Source organism: Argentina silus (genome assembly GCF_951799395.1).
Source record: "Argentina silus genome assembly, chromosome: 2".
NCBI lineage: Eukaryota > Metazoa > Chordata > Actinopteri > Argentiniformes > Argentinidae > Argentina > Argentina silus.
Window position 1 is genome coordinate 9,002,426 of NC_139656.1, and position 20,970 is coordinate 9,023,395.

The window sequence follows — 20,970 nt, forward strand, 5'->3', positions numbered from 1 at the left end:
TCTCTCCTTCCTCAGCTCTTAGCTGCATTTAACAGCATGAGATTGGTAATGGCAGAGATGGTTGTAGCCACTCCAGTTCAAAGCCTCATTCTCCCTGCTGTAGGATAAATATGGTAAGGTATAATTCAGACTTTATGACCCGGGCTAAAAGCTGGCTGGAACTGAGCACTCATTCATAGACCTCGAGTTTACTCAGAATGGCCATCAAAGCCTCATTCAAAATGGATGAATGAGACTTCATAACAGGCTAGCAGCACAAGTGTGAAAGCATGCCACTATGGGAGGATGTGTGTGTGTAAGAAAGCGAATGAGATGGAGAAGAGATAGAGAGAAAGAAAGAGACCCAAGTGCATGACCGAAGGGGAATACTGGATGTCTGCAAGCGTGTGTGTAAACACTAGAGCACTAGTGTACTGTGTGTGAAGATGGTGAGAAACGCAGGCACGTGTGACTGCAGACATGTGAGGGTGTGTGAGTCTGACGAGAGAGAACAACACTTTAAAGAGAAAAAAAAAGTTATTTTAGTTCATTTATTAATATATAAAAATGACAATAGATTCGGCCAGACAGACAGAGCTCTTGTCTGCATAAGGATGGGTGTGAACAGCTCCCAGATCAAATGAGATCAATGTAGTAAAGCTGTGGATATGAGAGTACTCCCTGCCTCATCACACTGGCTGCTGTGTCAGGAGAGTGGAGGAGATAGAGCCACTAGGTTCAGCCAGGGCCTGTATTGACCCGTCTGAAGTGCTGCAGAGTTCACTTCAGCCCTGTTATAGTATCCTTTGTTCGAGCACCGCTGCCCACCTATAAGCTTAATCATATAAATGACTGACTGCTCAAAGTGCTGCCATGCAGAGAGAACATGAGGCGAGACCTAGTCACCTGATGCATACACAAACACACACACACACGCATGCACAACAACCATACACACACACACACACACACACACACACGCATGCACAACAACCATACACACACAAACACCCCCCCATGTAAACCTATATACTGTACACCCTTGCACCCACACATAAGTTAAGTTAGTTTTTTAAGTTATACCTTTAAGAGAACATATGCACAGAGAATCAGGCAATAACAAAAAATAGCATCTTCTAAAAAAAATGTTCTTCCTCCTTCCACCCAAACGGGTCACGACCCAGAACCTGCAGCTTATCTCTAGTAGGAATGTGCCAGTAAATTAACCTCACCCCGGGGTACCACAGACCCTTCTGAGAGGGCTGCCTGGGTAACAACCAACCTCAGACAACACTACGGCTTCAGGCTAGCTTAGGCACTGATCTACAATCAGCTAACTCAACCTAAATCCTACCCTGAACCATTAGAGAGAAAATGCTTAACTGATCATAGATCAGTGACTGGGAGCAACTTCCTCCTACTACCAACAGGACAGCAGAGGGAGCAGTACTGTATCAGTAACATGACGACACCTCTGGTTGTCTAACTGTTCACTGTCTTTACACTGAGGCTGAGAACAGAGAGTGGTAGACATGGAGGAGGATGAGAGGAGGCGGTAAAATCACTTACTGTAGCGTCTCACAATCATACAGCAGGTGATGAGACAGATGGGTCCATATCATTCTAAAACCATCATCCCTCCTTTCTACTTCCATTTTGCCTTTCACCACTATATGAAGTGTGTCATCTAAATTCATCAGCAGAGATGAGTCGAGAGTCAGTGCTTTATCTGTGTGACACAAGGCTGGACACATTATGTTTCTTCATCAACACACACTGGAGTACACACACAGTCTTGTTGTCAGTCCATTGAGAATAGTGCCACTCAGTACATGTAAAGGAGAGACACCAGAGATGGCAATGACACAACGACAAAGAGGCAAACTGTGACAGAGGAACACTGACATAAAGAAAAAGAGAGAACAGAGGAAGAGAAGAAAGAGAAAGAGAGGGGGGACCTTTTGTCTGAGGAGCTTGCTGCGAACGCGACCCCATAGCTTGGCCCCAGTGTTGGTGTGCCTCTTGCTGGCAGGGGGCTGCTGCTGCTGCTGGTCCACACAGCAGTGCTGCTCCAGGCGCTCACACACTGAGTTCAGGTTCACATCCGACACCAGGATCTCCGTCATCCTCCCTCAGACCAAGCCGCAAATCTCTGGCCCCACAGGGGGGGAAAATACGCTGCTTAGAACGGGGTGTCAAATCCCCACGTAACCTCTCCTCACTGCCTGACGGACCAGATCCGTCACTGTCCAAACACGTTTCACACGTCAAACAGAGAGACTACTGAATACCAAGGCTAGAATTTTCTGGAACTCCGTGGAAAAGCACAAGGTCTCACTCAGTTAATGTTGAAAATGAAGTTAGAGGTAACCAATCAAAATGAAGACAAGAAGAAATAATGTGAGGCTACTTCAATCCGTGAGAACAGAGGATCCTGCCATGGCTTTCCTTCTCCTTAAGCCTGAGAATTCCACAATAGTCCCTCTCTGGGTTTTCAAGCTAACTCCACAGTCAGCTGCCAGAATCTCCTCAGCTCCCAATCTGATTTCCAGTAACGCAAACAGAGACACAAAGCAAGAGCGAGAGGAGAGGGAGGGAGGGAGAGAATGCAAGAGGGAGGGAGAGAGCATGAGGCAGAAGGAGGAGGGGGAGTGAATGAGCTGCTGCAGTCACCAAACAGCCCTGCTTCTCCAGATGTGAACACACCTCCAAAGCAAGAAGAGAAGGAGAGAGAAATGGGGGGGGGGGACAGAGAGGGGGAGAGAGAGAGAGAGAGAGAGAGAGAGAGAGAGAGGACAAATATGATGAACCCTGCTCTATCTTTTCTCTTAGCCTTGCCCCGTCAACCTTTTCCCATAACTAGTCACCAATTGAGGTTAAGTGAGTAAAAGAGGGAGAGTCAGGAATGTTGGAGAGTGAGAGAGAGAGAGAGAGAGAGGAGTATGTGAAGAGTATGATTATGACCTAATTTCAACCAGGGACAATTATACTGGGCATAGTGGCAACAGTGTAGACTAGAGGATCCAGACTCATAGAAACAGACAGGCAACATAAAGGATGAATCAGTCGTCTCATAGAACCTGAACACCACCTTGCCTCTGCTCACTGGGAGGTTTAACAAGAGTGGAAGGTGTGTTTTATCATCTCACACGCTCTTGCATGTTTTTCCCCATAAAGTTCTCTCTCACACAGACAATCTCTCCTTCCCTCACTCTCTCATGCTGTGTGCCTGTTGCCGTGAGTTTTCTCCAGATGACCTCTCCTCCACGCATCCACAGTTCACTGATTCCTCCTCCCATTATGTAAGTCTGTGAGAGAGAGTGGTGTGTGTGTGTGTGTGTGTGTGTGTGTGTGTGTGTGCTAGAGAGAGAGAGAGAGAGAGAGAGAGAGAGTGGGCTGGGCTCCCACCTCTCTCTCTCCAGAGCCTGGATGTTGGGGGTCTATAGGGATGCAGGCTAATAGATCCACAGTGTTTTCCGCCACACTGGTTAACCCTTCACCCTCCGCCTCCCTCAGCCGCCCACGTCAGGAAATCACTCATAACGTATTCCACCACTCTGGAGACAACCTAGAGTGAATCTGAATCAATTTCCAAAGGCACCCCCGCAACAGGGGATGTGGGATTGCCATGGCTGGTTCTGCTGCATGCTTTTAAAAGGAATATTCTGAGTATAATGGATCGATCTGGCAGGAATGTCATGACATGCTTGTCATATTCAATCTCACTCCATGTCCTTTCCATTTATAAAATACTGTTAGCAAAGGTTAGAAACGGAAGCCTGCATCTTATACCATAATACTCAGACATACTGTCTCCTCTCCAGAACAGCAGCTATCAGTCAGACCATGGTCAGACTTCCCTTGCTGTTAGGTAGACTGATACCTTGAGATAGCACTGTGACTCATGGTTTGGAAACAAAGAGAGGCCTGGATTCAGATGTGTGTAAAAGACACACAATATCACCTTTCTCCAATGAGGAATGTATACATACAAGACACAACAGACAAAATGGGCCACCATAAGTGCAAAGGTACAGGTGGATGAGAGATGAGATCACCCATAGAGGTGGTAGTGTAAGGATGGATGTTTCACATTCTTCTTCAATGCTTATCACAAATGCATCCAGCTTTCAACATTTTCAACCTTGTCTGTGTGACTATGTGACAGTGTGATGTCATAGCTGACCGTGACAGAGCATGGGGTTATGTGAATAACATGTGGTGATGATAACACTGTGGTCAGATAGGACACAATGAGTTCCATCTGTGCCAACGACTGCCTGTCTTTGCCTGTCTGCTGTTTTTTCTAGCCAAGTCAATCATTGGCTGACTGTGGTGGAAGGGCACGTAACAACTCAGCCAGTGCTCACTAAGACTGCCAGGGTATTTTTAACTCAGAGGACTGTAAGCATGAGACATACAAACTCTGTGCGTCATTTATTGGAAAGAATGTCTGGGAAAATGTTTTTTTAAGAAAAACTTGATTGAGAGAGCCCTGGTCACTACATAACCACAACACTACATACAAAGAGAACTGTCTCAGAAACATTGTTGAAAATGTAAGGGTCTTTCATATATCATTTGCAATATACAGAATGTAAGACAATATGACTCACAAATATCTAAAATTATTCCAATAAACAATCATTTTAGCTTCAATGTACTAGTAAGAGCAGGAGCATCTCCTCTCCTCTCCTCTTCAGTCAACCGGACAATCACCCCTCATTAGAGGCAGAAGACACACTGAGAAGACTGGAGGTGCTGTACTGGCTTGGTGCAGACAGCACCTCTTTCAACCTTCTCCATCTCTCCCCTCAAAGCCTGAGCAGCCTGACAACAGCTCAACAACAACAAAAAAACGCATCAGCCTCTCCCCCTCTCTGCTTTCTTTCACTGATGTCAAGTTGTTTCAAAGCCTTCTGATCTTTGCGTCTTTGTGTTGACTTCAAAGTGACATTCTGAACCCCGGGCTCAGATATGGGTGACGCTCCTTTTGAGTCGTTATTTAAAGGAATGTAAAAACAAAACAAAGGGGATGACTTACACCTTGGTGGAGTGGTTCATTGGTCTGTTATAAGGTCTGGGATGTACACAGAAGATGGCTCTCGTTGTCTGTCAGATCTTGTATCAATGTATGCGTGTGACGGTGTAGCCTTATATCAGACAGCCTCAATAGGACACAGGGGGAGGGAGGGGACAACCTCATGGCTTATGTATGGAGTTACTGACACATCTACCTACATACGGCATGTTAACCAAGAGCAGTAGGCATATTCACACTGTTCCATACTCATAAAACAAGCCTAGTAGGTCTGAAGAGTCTGCGAGAGTGAGAGAGAGAGAGAGAGAGAGAGAGAGAGAGAGTGAGAGAGAGAGAGAAAGAGAGAGAGAGAGAGAGAGAGAGAGAGAGAGAGAGAGAGAGAAAGGGAGAAAAGGAGAAAGAAAGGGAGAAAGAAGGGGAGAGAAAGAGAACATATGGTCTGGCCCTGAGAGCCTCAGATCTGACATCAGCAGCAGCCTTTTCTCTTAATTATAGATGGGCAGCAGGGTGGCCTAGCCCCTTGGAAAGCTGCTACATAGGACTAAAGCGGGCCCTAGTTCCCCCTCCCAGTCAAATGTAGGACATCCTGGAGAACCTCACTGTGCACTTGACTTTCATCTATTCCCATTCCCAAAGAGGTTAACATATCCTTGATCAACCCTTCAAATAGGGACACATAAAGAAGTCTGTGTGAGTGGCTAATTGGCCTCCAGGGTTATTTTGCATTAGAAGGTAATTATCCATTAAATCCATGCACAGGTAGAGCTGGGATATTACCTCCCATTCTAGAGTGCAGCCAAACTGTCATATGGTTATTAATGGTGGTGTGTTCTCCTCCTAGAGACATTCTGTAGGGGGTGAGAGATGGATGACTGTAGGATGGTGTTGTGAATGGGAGTAATGATGGATACGGTCTGGGGTTGAGACCCAGCATGTCCTTATGGCAGGAGAGGTTCACTGGAACAGTGTGTTCAACATGGGGGGGCTTTGAAGTGTGTGCATGCATGCTCTATAACCCTCGACAGATCCTGTTCACGACAAGCCCTCACAGAGAAGCATTTGCCACGATAGCTTTTAGAAATACAGCATTCTTGCTCTCTTTTTTTTTTTAAATATGTTTTTAGGGCATTTCTGCTTTATTGGGATAGAGACAGTAGAGATTGACAGGAAGGACGGGAGAGAGAGGAGGGATGACATGCAAGACATGTCGAGGGTCAGAATCGAACCAGGAACCTTGCAATTATGTGGTATGTGCATTAGTGTGCTATGCCACTAAGCGCCCCATTCTTTCTCTCTTTAATGAGGGGGCTGATAACAAAATAAACTTCATCATTCTGGACCATAATAAATGATGAAATGTAATGGAAGTGGGTATGTTTTGCAGTGATTTGGCTTCCTCATATAGAAAGACAGAGCGCTGTAGATTCATTTGTGGGCCACAGTGTGAGTGATGGTGTGGGGGGGGGCAGGCGAGGGGCGGTGATTGAGGCTTGTGATTGGCCGTTGTGACAGCTGGGTGATACAGATAGCCATAAGCCATATCCTGAACGGATAATTTGATCAGTTTTAATACACCGCCTTGGCCTCTATAAATCTCCTCCTAGAGTACCCCCCCCCCCCCCATCTTCCATGCTTCTTCCATTACTAAAACTGCACATGTAGGGGGGGTGGGGGAGGGCATCAAAATAGGCTGAGGGATTGGGGGAAGTGTAGCCTCTTTTCACATCTCGGACACAACGCCTGTTCTCCTTATATTGACATTCGAGAATGAGATCCCTAAAAACAATCCAACGTGACTGGACCTTGAATTCTATTGGGTCTGAGAAGCTCCTCTCCACTCCCAGGCTGTTATTTTTCATTTTCTCTTAGAGTTGTTTACGAAGCTAGCTATTTAGTTACAGGTTAGCAATGGAGATGTCCAATAGTCTAAAAACAAAAAGCTGAATAATAAAACAGGATGTGCTCAATTGTGATATCTGATTGATGGGATACAAATTGCCCATCCACTTCTGACTGCTCAGTTACTATTTAAAAAGATATTTGACAACTGGTGTAGAGCGTGCATCATCTGTCAAGAGTGCATCATCTGTCAAGAGACTAGGGGTAGTGGGGAGAGGGTATGGGGGGGGGGGGGGGGGGGGGGAGTGGGGGCAGACCTTTTATGTGAGGGACTCCGGGGTGACAGGCTCATTGCCAGAAGGGGGGTTTTCCATGGCTTAGCCCTCCTCCTTTCATCTGAGTGGTCTAGGGCATCTCTCAGATTAACCACTCATCACTAACTCTCTTAGAACAAACGAAGAGAGAAGAAAGAACAGCCTGGAGAGGTACATCATTAACATGGAGCCCTGTATAAGGGTATACTCCCTGTATAAGGGTATACTCCCTGTATAAGGGAGGGCTGGGGTGGTGAGGGAGGTGAGGGGTTAGGGTAGTTGGGGGTGCATCCCCATTCAGTTCACAACCCTGACTGATGACCCCCCCGGGGGGGGTCTCACCTTCTACACACTGTTACCATGGAGACGATATTTGCACGTCTGTACTGGCTCTCCCAGATCAATACAGTTTGTTGCTGCGTTGTGGAATGCCAGGACCTGGGGGGGGGTGGTGGTGGTGGTGGTGGTGGTAGGGGAGGGGGTGATGCAAGACCTGAGCGAGGAGCAGCAAGAAACAATGCTCTGCGTGCCTGACAAACCTCTCCTTTACCCAGGGAGAAGAGTGAACAGCATGATGAACATGGCAGATGATGTTTCATTCATATGAGCCACCAGTAAAGGGGCCTGCCCTGGCTGTTCACGAAGAGCTCTCCAGGAACAGCAGTGTGGTGTGGCATGCTGTGGCCTCTCACTGTGGCTGCAGCAGAAGGGGGGCGGTAGCATACTCTCTTCAGACTAGGGTTGATCCACATTTCTATGCCCCACATTTCTATGGCCCATCTGAGCAGCAGGTCTGTGAGTGACAGAGCACCCCCCCCACCACACACAGCCACTGTTTCAATCATGCACCACTGACCTGAAAAAGGCCCCCTACCATAGCGATCCAGCAACACCCCTCCCTCCATTGCCCACCCCCTGCCTCCGATCTGTCAGAGAATCCACAGGCAGGCAGGCAGCCACCAGCAGGGACCAGCCTGGGCATGGGTGAAGGGAGGAGTGTGTTCAGTCATGCCAAACCCTTACTGTGTGTAGCACTAAACTCTGCATGTATTGTGGCCCCCTAGACCTGAGTGGTTAACACTCTGATATGGAAATATGCAGTCACGGAAACATGAAGGAAGAAAGATGAGGGGTTGTCTGGGGGTTAAGGAAAGTGCAGGGTCTCTACTGTACATACCTTTAGCACTTTTAGTGAGTCTTTTTGTATGTGAATAAATATATTAGAATTGTACAATTCTCCACTAAAATTATGATTATGTTGATAATCAAGTCTTGCATATTCTAGCTGTGACCATCGTCCCTAGGGTCTCTGACAGTAGAACAAACATGGTGGACCTGTGTTGTTGACCTACTTCTGAGATGAAGAGCTGAGTCTCAGCGGAGCCCGACCTGCTTTAATAATTCAGTCAGTAGGGTAAATACTGTATATACGTTGTCTGAGCGACTGGGCCTGAGCAGCCACTACCACCACAGCCACCTGGGACCTGGAAGAGGACGGTGCTACTGTAGGTAGGAGGGAGGACGAGGCTCTGCTAGGGAATATTTCTCTAAACCACAGTGACAGTAAATAAGTCTGTCTATGGAACTAAAAGACAACAAGAAAAAACTGAAAAAAAAATCAACAACATCATCAACACAGTTTATAGCTTTAGACAGAAGCCACTCGCCTGGTGATGTTCACCATTAAACCATCATGGAAAGGTCAATACCCCATCACAAGGTGGAAAAGCCATCAAGTCCTCCCTCACAGTGAACACGTCTATTACCAGGTGAGAAAATCAATAGACTCCACAGAGCTCTCCAAATGTAGCCAGTGAGGCTATTCAACAGGGCCAAACACAACCCTAACAACATCAGCCCAACAGAGGAAAAACCCTCCTCAGGCTGATTTGTAGCCACACTGAGCCTGGCATGCTAACCTCTATCTCTCTCTGTCTGTGTGTGTGTGTGTGTGTGTGTGCGTGTGTGTGTGTGTGTGTGTGTGTGTCTCGATGAATGAGGAAGTCACATGGAGAACAACACGGTTGTTTCCACTGTTAATCAATACTTAGTAGCTAATGATAGGATTAGTGAGGGAACCATAATGGCTTCCACATGATTTCAACACTGCAGCAGTCCTGGTGGCCTTGGTTCTCCGTTTCGGTCCTGGCCTCTCAGAGCTGTACTTCCAGCATAAACACAGATCAGGTTACAGTTGGAGAGAGGGCAGATATTGGCAGGCAGGAAGATTATCATCATAAACACAGTGATCTCAGCCTCCTACTGCGCTGCTGAAATAGCATGCTGTTCACTTCATACACACTGGACACGAAGAACTGTAGAGATGATGAGGGATGTTGGAAACAAAACCTAGATCTCATAGTAGATAATAATGAAATCCTCTGTCAACAAAATTACCACATTAGATTTCATTAGTTATAAAAATGTCCTGTCCTGTGGTCAGTGACCTCCTGTGGTCAGTGACCTCTGGCCTCTCTCTGCCTCCATCATCAACCCTCCTCTCAGTGTCACGGCCAGAGCCACTGGCCACTGCTCTGACTGCTCTAGATGTACATTATACTACAGAATATACATGGATGCCATCTTGGCTCAGCGTGGCGTTTGTTGTACTCTGCTCTTGCCGTAAAACTCCATCTATTATACAACACATTACATAATTCAAAGCTCTCTGTGGCTTGTAGTGTGGAGGCGCCCACACACCCACTTGTCTCTCTGAAGGTAACATAAACAGGGGAGCAGGTACCCACTCTAGCAAGCTGGATAACCTTGTCTTCCTGATGAGGACTTTAAGGTTATTCTGATTAATTCTGCATGACAAGCTGGTTATGCAAGAGGCTGCCTTAAGCAGGGTGATGTTTAAAACGATGAGTGTCTGAAAAAACACACGAGAGAGAAAGTTGCTCCAGATTTTTACATGACAGAGACCAAAACACTTCCATTTGCTAAACCTGTAATGCAGTCAGTTAAATGTTGTAGCAAAGAGGTAGACTGATGGTTCGTCAGAGGGAAGGCATGTTGGTTAAGCCATCAAGTGCCCTCCGCCCTGAGTCTTAGGAATCTGGGGTACAAGTGTTGGCTGAGTGCTGGCTGTTACCTCATCCCTCAGAGGTCTGACAGGTGAAACAGAGCCTGAAGGGGTGTCTGGAGGGGTTTAGGGGCTTTTCACCCCAGATGAAAACAATTACATCATCAGGCTAATGACTGGCGGCAGTGGGGCCCAATTGAGAGGCATGCCCCGGGAATCCAGGAAGTCAAGAGTAATAGCCCCCATTATTCACAGCCATGCGGTTGTGAAAGGGCAAAACAATACCATTCAGAACTCATTAAATATCATGTGTCTACACATCTCTAACTATTACAGCACACATCTCTCACATGAAAGAAATGCTTGGCTTTATTACTGTAGATAAACAATTATCAGGCTGTGTATTGGCCAACTGAATAGTGGTTACTGGAAACACTAAGTTGATAGAGAGCAAAACTGTATACAGCATGAGTGATCTGTTGTGATGAAATCAGTCTGGACTATTACAACATTAATACCATGAAATCTAATTGACCAAACCAGCAGATTTATATCACATTTGAAACCAAGGGAGAGGTTTCCTGTTTTCATTGAAGCAACAACAACAACAACAGCATACCAGAGTTGAGACCTATGCAGGTACAATCGGTCCATCTCTCTACAGACAGGACCCTTGTGGCTGACTACAGAGGCTGTGAGCATACCTCACATATGCAGAGCCTGGGCAGGAAATGGGCAATCTTTCCACTTATCCTGTGGAGGGGAAGTCATAAATGGGGATCAAAAGAATGGCACTGCACATTGCAATTGAATGTATAAGGCATAACTTCTGCGATAGTTAGAAATATTGGATGCAATGAATAAGCCTGCGAGGGCTTCATTTGCATGGCTAATAATCAACTGCTTCTGTACATTTCCTTCATCATTCCTGGCTTCCAGTATATACAGTATACAGTGCCTATAGTCTCCTGTTTACCCAGGTTAACCACAGGGAGGCTGAAGTTTACAGAACTCACACAAGCTTCAGAGCCTAGCTCTAAACTCAGACCGCAGTGCTAACAAACGTTAGTACAGCACATAACACTCAGTTGAGTGGGAGAACAGTGAACACCAGGGTGTATTTTGACAGGCTGCAGAGCTAGGCCTGCCAGGCAGGCAGCAGCCTCAGTTCACACATCCTGCTGGTTTAGCCCAGCCTCAGGAAGAGAGCAGAGGAGGAACTGTATAACCCCCTCCACATGTATTATGCATGGAGAGGCCTATCACGTCAACTCTCTGGCCAGCCCTCTGCCCTTTCTCTCATCAGACTAGTGGAGTGGAATCAACACTGAAAGGTCATCTGAGACCTGGGTCTTTTGAGAGGCACAAACTCCCTGCAAGCACTTGACATGGAGTACTGAGACTTGAATATGCTTGTCCTGTACAGTATTACACACCAAAAGTGAAATGATGCAGAAGGAACTCATAAAGGACTAGGAAATAAGCTCCTACTTTGGCTTACAAAACTGAGCATATTGTGTTTATCTCCAGATTTGACCATTTGATCCCCTTCAATAAACTCAGCTGTCAGCCTAATTGGGGCCGGATGCTGATTTAGATTTGTTTATTTGGCATGTGCGGCAATCCCAAACTCTGATTCATATAGTCCCGAGTCCCGAATCCTCCTTTAAACGTCTAAATCTCCCCCTGTTCCATTAAAGTGGTACCTTCCTGTTTACTCCAAGATCAGAGGTCATAGTACAGCACCTGAAGCAGCTTATTTCTTAAAAATCTCTCTCTCGAACCTGAACGAGGAATTTTTCCTGCTTTTACTGTTTACGCACCTGGCTATCATGGACCATCAGGGTATGTGTGTGTGAGCATGTGTTTTTAAAAAAATATATATTTTAGGGCATTTCTGCTTTATTGGGATAGAGATAGTAGAGATTGACAGGAAGGATGGGTGAGAGAGAGGAGGGATGACATGCAGGATATGTCGATGGCCGGAATCGAACCAGGGACCTTGCGATGATACGGTATGCGCCTTAGTGTGCTATGCCACTGAGTGCCCCGTGAGCACGTGTTTGAGTGTGAAATAGACATTGTGTGACCTCCGTGTCCTGTGAGTAAGGCTGTTCTGTACAAGACTGGGGGTTGTCTATATGACTCAGGATTGGAGAACTGCTCCACCACAAGAGGACATAGGGAGATGGAGAACCCTGTTCTGGCTGGAAAAGATAGACACTGTAATAGGTAGACATTGCACCACTGATACATGGTCAGCTATGCTGTTCCAGAGTCAGAGAATGTATCCCATGGTGCCGCTGGGGTGAGGACAGAGGGGCTCCAGCGCGTCAGGGGCTGTTTGTTATCAGTCTACCGCGGACGGCCTTGGCCAAACAAACACAGATTACCACGCGGTGACACACCACAAACGTCCTGACGCCACACAGGCTACAGCTAAGAGAGGCAGACAGAGAGAAAGGAGTCCTCGTAATCAGAGATGGGTGTTACGACATTTCATGATGTACCCCCCCAATACTATTCCATTGATGCAAAGACAAGGTAATAGGGAAGAGGTTAAAGTGACCACAGGAGACAATGACATCATTGAGACAGTCAGAAGATCAGAAACAAACTTTTCCCCTCAAAACTATTGACATTGATGTCTGGCTAGCTGAGGAAAGGGCAGCTGGGAGATCTTAATAGAGGAAGTGTTCGGCTGACAAAGTAGAGGGAGAAGGGTTTGATAACCATATGACATTTAAAGGTGAATTAAAATGTTTCACTGACATTTTCATTTTCCTCTCAAGCTGAGCCTTTTGTCAAATCAAAGTGAGAACACTGATGACAGCCTGTCTGGATAATGACTAAGACTTCCAGTTCATGAATGTGAAACATAAACTTTCCAGCTCTGTCCACAGTGGAAAGTCAACACTCCTAGAGAATATTGAAGAACTTTACCTCTAGTGACTATGGCTTAAGCTTTCATTCTGACGACAGAACCATTTGTTTGAGATGAGAAAGCTCAGAATGATAACCAACATCAGGCCAGGTCTTGTCATCTAAATGTTGGCAGGATGACACTCTAGGGGTGTGCAAACACACACACACACACACACACTCACGCCATAGATTAACCCAAGCATCTGAGGTGCTTTCAATCATGCAGAGTGACAGTGTTCGAGCTCTCAGGTCTCCCACAGTGACAGGCTGAGTTTATACAAGGATCAGACCACTCAAGTGGGATTGGAGAGAGATTTGCACAGGCGAATTACCAGGGAAAGGCTAGGAGACTCAAAGGCCACCCAAGGCACACTCACACACGTACACAGTTCCACCTACTGACAGGAACTGTCAGCCTGTTCAGGTGAGGCACGACTGAAGGCAGGATGGGCTGGGTGACATCTGGCTTACTCATCTATCTGACGCATAGCTCCAGACACATTGCTCCAGACTCTGATCATGTCCCTATGGGAAATCTGTGAGAAAATCAAACTTAGTTTACCTTCATCATCTGACTTGAGAAATACAGATAAGTCATCCTGATTGCATCCTTCTCTGCCTTTCTGAAAGTGCTACTTAAATAAATGTTTATTTCATGAAAATACTGGAACTCACTTCATAGTAAACTGCTGTCCCTCAGCTCAGAAAGCATAGGTCTACCTCTTAATACTGGCAAATGTGAAAAGACACTGGCAAATCTTCTAGTGAGTCATTCCAAGAGCAGAACAAACCCTCAACAAAGCCACCACAAAGATCCAGTTCTATGTATAATGAGGTGTAGAACCGCAGAGGAGAGTGTTGCCCAATCTCAGCCCAAATCTTCCAGCATATGGAACACATCTCCACATACTGCATAATCACAACATCAAAACAAGCGGGTCGGGGTCACATTATAACAAAGTGGCACTTAGACAAACTCTAACCATATCAGGGCCTTCCCCAGGGGACAGGAGCAACCCTCCTCCCTCTGACTAGGCTCAGTGTGAGAAGAACAAACAGATGGTCCTGTTCCTGTCTCAGTCCTACAGAACGTCAGGCACAGTGGACATCCATCAGACCCAGGGGATCAATTGGTCATTCGGCTGGCACACCAGAAAACCTAGTTGCCACTTGTGTTATCATTGCAGTTCTGCTCAGAAAGATAATTCCCCAATGTAATTCTAATGAGTCTGTATTGTTCCTGGCCAAATTAGGTCGATTCCAGCATGACATTCATGTTCTACAATTACTTTCATAATTATGATGTAGACTACCCACGAAGGTTACTGCAGTTTATCTACATGTGCTTTAGCCATGGTTTAAAAAAGGTGACTTCTATAGCAGGTATTAATTATTGTTATCAACTAAATAATGTGCTGTGCCTGTATTGCTCTGTTGCTGGTGCCTTCCTGTGTGCTTCTTGCGTTGGTTTGTGTGATCGTATCAATGTAACCCAGTGCTCATGCTCAATCAGCAGAGGGCTGCCGGGCTGCCCAGAGGCTGCCTTTGGCTCCCGTATTCTTCTTGCGTTGTTCTAGACGAGAGCAAATACTGAGCACGTTCTGTGGGCGGACAGAAGCATGGTGACGAATTTCATTGGCGGATTAGCAACACAATCTACTGCCATTGAAATTAATCGGGTGACATCAGACTTCAATTTATCCATTCCATCTACAGTCATTGATCAGACCTCACCACTGAGGGTCAGCCCCGAATCCCCTACTGCTCACACAAAGACAACCTCCACCACTAGGACACTGGGTATTTCTGGGGCCCACAGAAATATGGGCAAGGTGGTTGCCAACAACAGCATGGGGAAAGACAGAGGGAGAGGAAAAGAGAGGGAGACCAAGTATTCTGTTCTCCCGGGGTACTTGCGGGACAAAGGGAAAAAAAGAAAGATTGCATTGGGGAAAAAGTTGGCCTATGAAATCTGATTAACAGAGGAGAAGGCAGAGAGAGAGAGAGAGAGAGAGAGAGAGAGAGAGAGAGAGAGCGAGAGAGAGCGAGAGAGAGCGAGAGAGAGCGAGCGAGCGAGAGAGCCTTCGGGGTGCCTGTGTGGTTCACTACTCCTCAGCTTGCCAAGAGAGAGAGGGGGGGGGGGGTGGATGGGAGAGAGAGAGAGAGAGAGAGAAAAGTGAGGTGGAATAGTAGTACATACTGTACTGTAGGGAGGTAACCATCCCTTTACCATCCCTCTAGTTTCTGTCCCCCAAAGACACCCCTGACAGTGAAGGAGAGTAGGCTACACGTCCTGGGCGTAGAGACCAGCAATGGTTAAACTTTCATCCCTCCTAACCTCATCATTTACTAGAACAATGGGGCCTCACTCTTCAGCTCAGCTCCACATCTCCCACTTACAGATTGCAACACAGATTTCTCCTCTCAGTCTCTCTATTCCGTGTACTATCCCTGCACATTTTGTACACTTGCACTTTTTGTACATGGTATGAATTTCCATTTCTCTGAACTAGCTCTGTGATTTAGTGTGTTAATGTTGTCGTGATGTTGTCTTTTTTGTATTCTGTCTTTGTGAACTCTGGCTGCAAAACTAATTTCCCCTAGGGGATAATAAAGAAACCTTGAACCTAACTCTGCCAGCCCTGGCTCTGGACAGAGAGAGGATAGAGGAGAGAGAGAGAGTCTTGGGTTGTCCTGGTTCATCAGCCCTAACATGCCCAGCCATAAAAATACAGGCCGCTTTTCCAGATCCAACGTTGGTCGTGTTTAATCCTAATCAATCAGTGATGGAGCGCATCGTCAGGCAGAGCCATGCATGAAATTACTTCTGCTGGGAGACACATTGGGATGATGAGACACATTGGGATGATGAGAGGGGCAAAGTATTGTTTTTTCTGTCTAATATCATCTGTTATCAATAAATCCTCAGCTTTAGAGAGAGAGAAAAAACATTAGTCGAGAGAGAAAGAGAGAAGAATGCTCTGGCCCCAGGTTGTCCCTCCTGAAAGAACCATCCATGGAATTCACTGTCCTTGGAACCCAAGTGTGCTCTCTGTTTTCGTACATTGGATGAGGAGGAAAACAGGCTCTCTCAGAGAAACCGTAACCAAGCTGCTTATTGTGGCTGTTGTATCAAAAATGGATTTCTCATTCATTTGATGAGTAGAGAATAATGTTCTTTCTCTCACAATGAGGTAGTTATTTAATGTCTCACACTGTGGCTTTCTGGGGGGTCTCCTAGGGATGCATTAGCTATAATGGGGAAAAGGTTATTAATAGAAAGCAATAATGAGATTGATAAATCTGACACACACAGCAGGGAGGTGGAGAGTGCTAATGTACTCTGTAGAATGAGGGTAGGTAAGCAACTGCCAGAAGAGTTCACCTTTTTACACTTTGCTCTGCTTTTTTGTGTTGTTCTAATGCAAACAAAATAAATAAACATTTGAATACCAAAGCATTTGTAATTGCAACAATTTTCTGGGAGAAGTGGTGCATTATCTGAAAGAAATGCAGGGGTGCCAATATTTCTGGCCATGACTATAGTGCTGAGGGTGAATAAAGTCGCCCAAATTGAACCATCCCTTTAACTGAATATTCCCTGATAGCAAACACACGGTTAGCACACATCCCCTCCACTTCACCTTAACCTCCCCACCTTTTCCAATAGGATGTGTGTGTGTGTGTGTGTGTGTGTGTGTGTGTGTGTGTGTGTGTGTGTGTGTTACTGTACGTCTCTGAGGGAGATGGGTGTTTGCGATGGGATGGGGGTAGGTGAGCACACACTCTTCCTCCACAAACAGTGGGGGTAGGGGTGCCTCTGACACTCCCCAGGGTGTGTGTGTGTATGTTGTTTGTGACAGTGACAAGCTGCTCATTGCACTGTCAGTTCTGAGTCTTCTTCTTTGTTCTCTGTGCTGTTGATCTCCTCTCTCAGACATAATGCAGGAGCTATTATTCCCTTCATACCTGCTGCTGCTACATATCCTAGCAGCTGGAGCTAACACACGGTGCTCTCTGAGACACCACCGCTAAAAACCTCAGTGGTAATGGGAGACTTCTGTTGCCTCAAATGGGAGACTTCTTGCCTCAAATGCACTGCATTATCCTGAATGGCTCGAGGCTCTGCTGTGGGCTCTTGTTACTACAGTATAGCATGGCAGGGGATCCAATCTTCCTCTCCACATCACTGTCTAAACAGACAAACAGACAATAGGGCTCTTTCATTCTAGCAGATTCATCACATGTAATCGGTTCCCAAACTGTTTTGCATTGTGACCCATCTAAAACCTTTCCAATTCTCTAGCGACCTACCAAACAGACACAACCATGTTTCTAACTCCAACCCAGGTTTTAGCCTCATTCCCCAGAGTGAAACACATTATGATCTATGACAGATCTTTACTAAAACCAGCCTGAATGTGAGTGGGCTTCATAGTCCGTCTCTCCAGGGATTATCCTGTTTCTCTGGCAGGGCCCAGCTCTTTTGTTCTCTGTTTAATTCCAAGCACCATAATTGGCCACCATTTGGGGCTCCTATTTCTCTCTCTCCCCCTCTCTCTTACTCTCTCTCTCTCCCTCTAAACGACTGTGTGGCATATGCATGTCCACGGGACAGTTTACATCTGCTGCTAATCACTTACACTTCCCTTCCCCATTATGTAACTCTGTAATAAGATCCAATTCCCCACGCTGCCTCAGCCTGGCCATCAGAGAGGAGGCGCAGTGCGTCGTATGGTCTTCGCCACTACAGCCGACCCCCCACAACCTATTACTCCTCTCCATATCACTGGGACTTACCGTATAAGTCAGCTCAGTTGGTTCAAGTTGCCCGAGAATGTCTATATGTTAAAGCTTCCATAGAGATGTATAAGCTTCCTCACAGAGAGAGGGAGTTTACATTGAAAACCATAGGGAACCTATTGCATCTCTATGGGTGTTAACACACACTCCTCCCCATAGAAAAACAGTACAGTATGGACACATAATGTCTTGTTATATCTAAAAATTAATGTTGTCTTCTCCTTCCAGTCTCCACATCTGAGACATAGGCAGCAGTAGGAATGGATCGAGTGAAGACTGATATGTTTTGTATTCACAGAGACTTAAACAAACATCTGGCAGGTCATCATTATATTATTGTAATCTTAAAAAGAGAGAGGCATTTTCTGCTGTGCCCGATCTGATGCTGATCAAAACACAGCCTAGTTATTTAGGGCACATGTTCCCTATGTGCTGTGTGCCAGTGGTAGAGAATTTCATAACTGGGTAACAAAGGCTGTCAAACAGAGGCTTGTGATGAGAAGGAGGTTCTTTGTTAGGAGGCAGAGTGGGAAGACTAGTCTGTCAACTAAGAGAGACGAAGACCAGTGATCAGAGAAGAAAAAGCTGATCTTATGAGCGAGGCTCCTAATTGCTCCCCATCAATAAAAAGCTCCATATGCTCATATGGAGACTGAGTGATAGATGGACCTCATAACATATCATACTGTATCATATTAACACTGTACACACACACACACACACAGAGAAAGGCATGTGGCTGGCTGGCGTGAGTAATTGATATCATTTACATGGTATGTATTTTCCCCCATTAGTGTGTGTGTGGGTGTGTTTGCTCCAGGAACCTCAGAACACACACTCTGGTGTCCCATCTGTCAGCGTTGACAGCTCCGTGTGTGTGTGTGTGTGTGTGTGTGTGTGTGTGTGTGTGTGTGTGTATGACCTCAGGGTGGTTGGGGGACATGACAGATTCCACCACTACATGATGGGAGCCAGAGCATGATAGATGAGCTACATTAATTCATATTAATATACAGAGACACACGTACACAAAAACAAAAAAACATTTTTCCTGTTTTTCCTCAGCCTGCCGTGACATGTTTACCAGTGTGTCATTAACTCTCCACCACACACAAGTATAAACAGACACCAGATTCCACCTAAACATGATGAACAGTATGCTCATATATACATCACACACATCTTGCTTTTAAGACATTGGAATTCTTAAAGGTAACCCCCAGGAAGCCTCTTAAAGGTAACAAAAAGACTGCAACGGAAACCATTACAAGCCAGTGCCAAACACCGGATCCTGTACAGTCACAAAGCATTTGGGCATACACAAGCACTAAGCGACTTCTACCTATAAAACCTCCACGATGTAAAAGTTGTTTACTTTAAAGGAGTGTTTTATGCCTAGTCTGGGGACTGGGGAGGGGATCTTGCCCCTAATTGGGGGGGTGTGGATGCCAGTCTGGGTTTTACAACCCCTTTGCAGTAATATAATGTTCTGTATTGTACCATATCGCACTGTGCTGTGCTGTACCGTGGTGGTGGTGGTGGTGGTGGTGGTGGTGAGGGCTGCCAGGAACAAAGAGCTTTGTTCCCCCACTCTCTCCTCTCCTCCGACGCCTGAACTCTGCCTCCCATTATCTCTGGGAAACGGTTCAAATAGATCAGGTTACCAGTTATGGAGGCAGAATAACAGAGCCGAGAGGGGGGTGACATACACTCACCCTGGAATACAAATGAATAAAAAACGACCCCCGCAAAGGTACAGTGGGAGGTAGAGGACAGGAGGAGTGGAGAAGAGGAGGAAGAGAAGAGGAGGAGAGTGGCCTATGTGGGTGTGAGTGGGGTCAGAGAGGTTGAGGGGATGTTCCCTAGCAAGGGGAGATCATTGTAGATATCACCCACGACACTGAACCATCATACTGTATGATCATAGGGTCATACAGTTGAGACCATGGACCACTGGACACCACTGAACTTGACTGGGCAAAACCAAGTTTTCCAGCAAAGTGGATTTCAGAGTGGTCTTATATATAGAGGTCCTGGCTGATCTTTGAGGAAATGCATTAGTGATATTGTCTCTGGAGAGACATGTTACCTCGCATGGGGTGAGGATCAGACTCTCAATATCTCCCCAGTCAGTCTCCTCTGTCTGAGAGCCAGCAGTCAGACGGAGAGCTGAGGGGGGCGGTGGGTGGATGAAAGACAACATGTTCCCCTCCAGATAACAACTTGAGAGGGAGAGAAATGAAAGCATAGAGTTGAGCCCAGGGGAATGGCTGACGGTGTGGGGGATTACTAGATAAAAGCATTGCTGGCTCTTGTTTCTAGAACTGATGCATTTCCATTGTACAAAGCATTGTGTTGACTACCTAAAGTGTTGCATAACCGGTCCTCTTAAAAAGATTCTTAGCGATCATGGGCACTTGAAGGTCACAAAAGACCAGTTTCGGAAATGCAAAATGCAAGGAAAGTGTTTGTAAAGTCAGTTAGTCAGTCTCACCAAGCTCATATACTTCACAAAGCAGGATGTCCTTGGCAACATTGCTCAATATGAACCAGCCAGAGAATAATAAATAATAATAAATATCTCTCTAGTGTTAACTGACAGCCTTAGGGACATATATTGATCAGTTTTCCGATAGCCCCCTTGGAGCTGTTTAAGAGGCTGTCTCTGTTCCCAGTTGGAGAGACAGACGGGGGGAAAAATAGCCCCTGTCGTGTTGCCATTTAATGGAGGATTAGTGACATGACCCTAAAGGTCAGAGTTTATCTCCTCAGGGTCAAAGCTGTGGAAATGGCTGAAAATGAATTGCTGATGGGTGTTCCTCTATAGAGACATGGCTTTCACTTAATCAGGCAGAGATCAGAGCAGTGCTGCAAGAGCGCTGTGTGTGTGTGTGTGTGTGTGTGTGTGTGTGTGTGTGTGTGTGTGTGTGTGTGTGTGTGTGCATGGGCAAGAGAGTATTTCTCTGTATTTCTTATTATGACCAGTATTTAAAATGTAGACTTATGGCACTATATTTGTGCAAAAAATGTCTCACAACTAACAG

At 46.0% G+C, this 20,970-nt stretch overlaps 1 protein-coding gene across 6 annotated transcripts in view; it reads right to left on the bottom strand.

Annotated features, from left to right (window-relative positions):
* Positions 1-20,970, bottom strand: part of abr (ABR activator of RhoGEF and GTPase) — a 106,221-nt gene that overhangs the window by 11,936 nt on the left and 73,315 nt on the right. The window contains exon 1 of one of the 6 annotated variants that reach the window (XM_083695861.1): positions 1,938-2,381. The exons of the other annotated variants lie outside the window; for them this stretch is intronic. Coding sequence (XP_083551987.1) covers positions 1,938-2,105 — 168 coding nt within the window. The 5' untranslated portion in view covers positions 2,106-2,381. Of the gene's footprint in view, positions 1-1,937; positions 2,382-20,970 lie in introns of those variants that run through there. 6 annotated transcript variants of the gene reach the window in all.